General features: G+C 36.0%; 1 protein-coding gene across 2 annotated transcripts in view; it reads left to right on the forward strand.

The window, feature by feature from the left end:
* RIPK2 (receptor interacting serine/threonine kinase 2) overlaps positions 1 to 3,707 on the forward strand; it is a 35,379-nt gene extending 31,672 nt beyond the window's left edge. The window contains exons 9-10 of one of the 2 annotated variants that reach the window (XM_023545854.2): positions 385 to 543; positions 1,311 to 3,707. In XM_023545854.2, the coding sequence (XP_023401622.1) occupies positions 385 to 543; positions 1,311 to 1,648 (497 nt within the window). In that variant the 3' untranslated portion in view covers positions 1,649 to 3,707. The remainder of the gene's footprint in view (positions 1 to 384; positions 544 to 1,310) is intronic. The other variant, XM_010588387.3, reaches the window with a different exon arrangement.
* The last annotated feature ends 2,293 nt before the right edge of the window (positions 3,708 to 6,000 follow it).

Here is a 6,000-nt window from a genome sequence, read left to right on the forward strand (position 1 = left end):
ACTATTTGCATAAGATAGAAGTATAAAAAAAAAAAAAACAGTAGAAAGCCTTTTACCTGTGGAATTAGGTTTCTGACAAGCTTTTTAGCAGTGAAAAACTAAAGACATTGGAGCCCACCCTGTATATGATCCAGATGTTGATATTTTAGCTAATACCCAAACCAAATCCTGTTTCCGTCACGTCGATTCCGACTCATAGCGATCCTATAGGACAGAGTAGAACTGCCCCATTGAGTTTCCAAGGAGCACCCGGTGGATTTGAACTGCCGACCTTTTGGTTAGGGTCTGTAGCTCTTAGCCACTACACCATCAAGATTTCCTATTTTAGCTAGTAGGGATATCTAAAAAATATTCTACTCCTAATGAAGCTATTGTGTTTTATAGGAAAAACTCAAGGTTATTCGTCAGTGCCACGTCACCATCCAGTAAATCAATGTTGGGAAAATAACATTTCTGAGGCTCAGAGGACTAAATTCTGTGATCACAAGCCTGTCCCATGCTCTTCAGCAGTAATAAATCTACGCTCAATTGAGGGAAATTCAGGTAAATATTTACTGTGAGACACTTAGTAAATGATGCTATTTATTCCTCAAATATGTGTTCAGTAGATTTTGCCATACAGTGAGTTTTATATGTCCTTGTTTCCTCAATATGGTAAATACATATATTCTGAAGTAGGAAAACACTTCCAATCCCAAAAGATACAAATGCTGACATGTAATAATAGGCGCAGAACGTATTCCGTGAACATCTGGCTGTGGAGGAGTATTAAGGGAAGATGTTATTTAATCTGTTTCTAAAGGTACAGTTTTTTGTGATTTTTTTTTTTTAATTAGCAAATACTAAAAAAAAAAAAAACTGAAGACAATAAAATGATTTTTGTTCCATGATTTATGGCACGTACAAAGGCAGTGGTTTTCCAGGGCAATAGGGGAGAGTGAGGAGATAACCCAAATCTCTGAATCTTTCTTGGCAATTAATAGCATTTGCAAAAGTAACATTACTCTGTAGCAACAGAGTTATAGGAAAATTAGGTTTTATGTCTTATTATTTCCTTTTCATGTATTTTCACTCATTGCTGTGTATCTGGAAACCCTGGTGGCATAGTGGTTAAGTGCTACGGCTGCTAACCAAAGGTTCAGCAGTTCAAATCCACCAGGCGCTCCTTGGAAACTCTATGGGGCAGTTCTACTCTGTCCTATAGGGTGGCTATGAGTCGGAATCGACTCGATGGCACTGGGTTTGGGTTTGGTTTTTGGCTGTGTATCTTCCCTCACCTTTTTAATTGTTCATCCCTTGCACTTCTACAGAGCGTATGCAACCTGGTGTAGCCCAGCAGTGGATCCAGAGTAAAAGGGAAGACATCGTCAGCCAGATGACTGAAGCCTGCCTTAACCAATCGCTGGATGCCCTTCTCTCCAGGGATTTGATTATGAAGGAGGACTATGAACTTATTAGTACCAAACCTACAAGGACCTCAAAAGTCAGGCAATTATTAGACACCTCGGACATCCAAGGAGAAGAATTTGCCAAAGTTGTAGTGCAAAAGTTGAAAGATAACAAGCAAATGGGTCTTCAACCTTACCCAGAAACACTTGGGGTTTCTAGATCACCTTATTCAAATTCATTTCAAAATAAAAGCTTATAAATCAGTGTTTTTCAAGAAGAAAGTCAATTTTTATAAAAGATTATTTCATATCTCTGTTGCCTTGATCATATTGTTTTTATAAAATCCATGAATACTAAAAGCTTTACTTGAAGTGTCTTGAGGCAAATATTAGTCTCCTTCCATGACATTGCAGTATTTTTTTTTTTAATTAAGTTGAAAGTTTTCATTGTGCTACATAGTGTTCAGTTTTTTGTCTCTTTTGTTAATTGAAACTGTTTTTCTAAAGTGTAATAATTGTATTCCTCTCATCTGTAAAAGTGTCTTAAGGTATTATGTGTTTCTGATGGGAACCACCTTCACATTCACTTCCTTTGTGGATTATTTATTACTTCTCTAAGATGCAGCCTGGCTCCATGAAATATATCCTTTTACTTAAATTAAAGATGTACAGCATTCGTACCCTACATTTCCTGTTTGAAATCCTCTCCAAAAGGTTATTCACTTTAAAACTCCTTTATCCAGATTATATTTTTAAATTCAATTTATTAAATCTTTTTAAAATTCTATTTCAAAGATAAAACAATATAAATTATATAAAGAAAAAATCTTTTTGCACCGGTTTTCTGCTCTCGTTTCTATCCTCTACTCCTCCCACTGACACCAACAACCCAGGTGTAACAGAGTTGACAGCCAAATGTGTATCCTTCTGCATCCTACATCCTGCTTGTTTTTAAAGTATATAGTCATTAAGGAGAGAATCGTTTCTTAATATTATAATTATTATAACATATCACACTACAACTTGCTTTTTCACTTCATAGTACATCACGTACAGCCTTCTGGGTCAGATATACATCTAACTCATTCTTTTTAATTGCTGTACAATATTATTAGGGCTACTTTTTTTCTTGTTGACACCAAATTTAGCCCAAAAGGTAAAGATACATAGTGTAAGCTCCATTTTTGCTTAAGGGGATATACACTAAATAAAAACTAACGAAGAATAGTCCTTTTTAAAAATGTTCAGCAAAGGCAGCAAAAGTGAGATACAGGATAAGTTGATACTTGAAAGTATCAACTTTCAGAAAGAAGCACCAGACCCATATGTGAAAAAAAAGTTGAATAAGAAAAAGATGAGATGTTGCTGAAGAAATTAAATATTTTATTACAAGTAAAAAAATAAGCAATTTAATCTTCATTTTGGAGCTTGGCATTAATTTGCAGTGCCTCATTACTATGGCTCTGAGAACGTGGAAATTAATAAAAAAAAAAAAGGAAAACTAAGCATGAGTTATCAAATTTTTTAAATGACGGGAAGATGAACATTTAATTTTATAAATAGTAGAGAAAAAACATCTTTTAGAGGCTTTCTGCTTTATACATATTCTAAAAAGAAACATTCTTTTTTAACATAAAACCCATTGCCATCCAGTTGATTCCAACTCGGTGACCGACCCTATAGGGCATAGTAGAATTACACCGTAGAGTTCACAAGGAGCAGCTGGTGGATTCAAACTGCTAACCTTTTTGTTAGCAGCCGAGCTCTCAAATACTGTGCCATCTGGGCTCCTCTTTTGAATGTGTCGTTAGGTGCTGTCAGGTCAGCATAAGGACCCTATAGGACAGAATAGAATTGCCCCTTAGAGTTTCCAAGGAGCGCCTGGTGGACTCGAACTGCTGGCCTGGTTAGCAGCCGTAGCTTTTAACCACTACGCTACCAGGGTTTCCTTACGTTAACTAGATGTGGTGTAAGTGGACTTTGCTTTTTCCATCTTCTGCCTAGGTCTAAAAACCCACAGTTTTGTACTAGTTTATATGCTTGTGGCTACAGGCAGACCAGCAGCTTTCTCCCATAATTTAACATAAGGGAACACAAGTGTATTCACCCCTGATTACAATTCTGAAATTTTTCTTCATGAATAATAACATTGATGAATGAGAAGATGATGTCAAAGATAAATCTTTGACAAGCTCTCACCCCTTCATGGAACTGTTAGAACCTCAGCAGCTGATTTTCATTATAACTGCTAAAAGAAATTTTGAGTAGTAGCTGGACACAGCACTAAATGACATTGAATAATTTAGTTAGCAATTAATTTTCAGTTCTTTTTCAGGCCTTCTGATTACATGAAAGGATGTCTCAGTTTTGTGCTATCCATTGATATCCTTGTTAAAAAAAAAAAAAAAAAAAAAGCCTGAAGCTCAGAACTTAAGGAACAATATTTAGCAAAACTTTTATAATTATTTTGTTGTATTGAAACAAGTGGTACTGGTTTTGTATTTATAGTAATGAAGTGTCATTTTATAATAGTCAAATTTAAAAAAATCACAATTTGAAGATACCATTAAGTAAATTGGAGCCCTGGTGGCACAGTGGTTAAGCATTTGGCTGCTTACCAAAAGGTCAGCAGTTCAAATCCACCAGCTGCTCCTTGGAAACCCAATGGGACAGTTCTGCTCTGTCCCATAGAATCACTGTTAGTCAGAATCTACTTGATGGCAACAGATTTGGTTTTGGTATTAAGTAATTTACAGGTAATACATAAATGTAATAATTATAGAATAAATGACAGATTTACTCTTTTTTTTTATTAAGGAACCTAATCTGCTTTTTAATAACCCCCTAGGTTATGGTAAAGATAATATTCAGAGTGTATTTTAAGGTAGTGGTACGCAAAAGTGAATTTCTCAAACCAACAGCATCACCTTAACCTAGGAGCTTATTAGAAATTAAAATTTATGGGGTCCATCTCAGACCTAGTGTATAAGTCTTGGGTTAAGGTCCAAGAACCTGCATTTTAACAAACGTTCCAGGTGATTTTTATGCATGCAAAAGTTTAAGACCCTCTGTTTTATACATGGGGGAACAGAATTTAAGAGACATTCCTCTTTAGAGCTAGTGTAGACTCACATGGGAGACTGAATAATGGTCCCCCGAAGACGTAAAAAAAAAAAAAAAAAATTTTTTTTTTTTTTTTGAAGACGTCCGTTTCCTAATCCCTGAAACTGAATGTGTTACCTTGCATGACAAAGGGAACTGGGCAGATGTTATCAAGGATTTTGAAATTGGAAGTGTGTCCTGGATTATCTAGGCGAACCCCCTGTAATCACAAGAGTCCTTACAAGGAGGAGGCAGCAGTGTCAGAGTGAGAGATGTAATTAGGGAAGATGTTGAAGTGATGCAAGGCCATGAGCCAAGAAGCTGGAAAAGGCAAGGAAACATTCTCTAGAGCCTCCAGAAGGAATGCAGCCCTGCCAAACACCTTGTTAATTTTAGCCCAATTTTGGATTTATGACCTCCAGAACTGGAATATAACAAATTTGTGTTTTTAAGCCACTAAATTTGTGACAGTTTGTTACAGCAGAAATAGGAAATTAATACACCATCATCCCTCTTAACAATCATTTCTGTGATCTTTATTCACTTCAACACGAAACTAACCTTGAAAAACCCATCAAACTTCCAACACAATAATAAAGGCATAAATGAAGCAACTGTTCTTGACGTTGTAGAATAGTGAAAAGAGGAGGGAAAAAAAAAAAAGGAACACGATGCGTACAAAAGATTTCACTGGGTTCCTCAACAGCAACTCTGGAAGCTTGAAGACAACGAAGCAATGCCTTCAAATTTGGAAAGCAAGTTATTTCCAACACAGAGCTGTATCTCCAGCCAAATCCTCAATCAAATCTGGGGTAGAATAAAGCCATTTTAATACATGGAAGGTGGCAAAGATTTACTTTCCAAGCACATTTTACTTGGAAACTTCTGAGAGGAGTGTGTTCCACCAAAATGAGGGAGTAAATCAAAAAAGAAAAAGTGATGATACCCAGGGAACAAGGGATTAAATATAAGAAGCAGCCACAGACATTAAAAATTGCCCTAAAGGCATTTTATGACTTGTACTAAAGAGAACTAGAACTTTAAAATAATCACTTCACTAGGTCTTTTTTATTGTGATAAATATGTAGGTAATAAAAATTTGCCGTTTCTACGTTCTTCACATATATAGCTCAGTGACAATATGTTCATCGTTGAACAACCATCAGTATTAACCCTTCTCAAATTTTTCCATCACCCTTAACAGAAGCTTAGTGTCCCGTAAGCATTGCAGCTTCCTTCCCCTCCCCGCCCCCCCACCTCTGGTAACCACGAATAAGCTTTGATCTCTATACACTTGCCTCTTCTAGATATTTCATGTAAGTGGGATCAGAAATATATTTTATTTGCCAATACTGACACTGTTATACAAAGCACTTAATTAAAAAAAAAAAAAAAGGGTATGGCTACTACTGATTACACAAAATTAGGCATTTTGAAAGTCTGAAAACTGGGCTCCTTGTTTCACAATATAGGCATAATTTTCTCTTCATATAATATCATCTCAAAGAGA

Source organism: Loxodonta africana, chromosome 14 (genome assembly GCF_030014295.1).
Source record: "Loxodonta africana isolate mLoxAfr1 chromosome 14, mLoxAfr1.hap2, whole genome shotgun sequence".
Taxonomy (NCBI): Eukaryota; Metazoa; Chordata; class Mammalia; order Proboscidea; family Elephantidae; genus Loxodonta; species Loxodonta africana.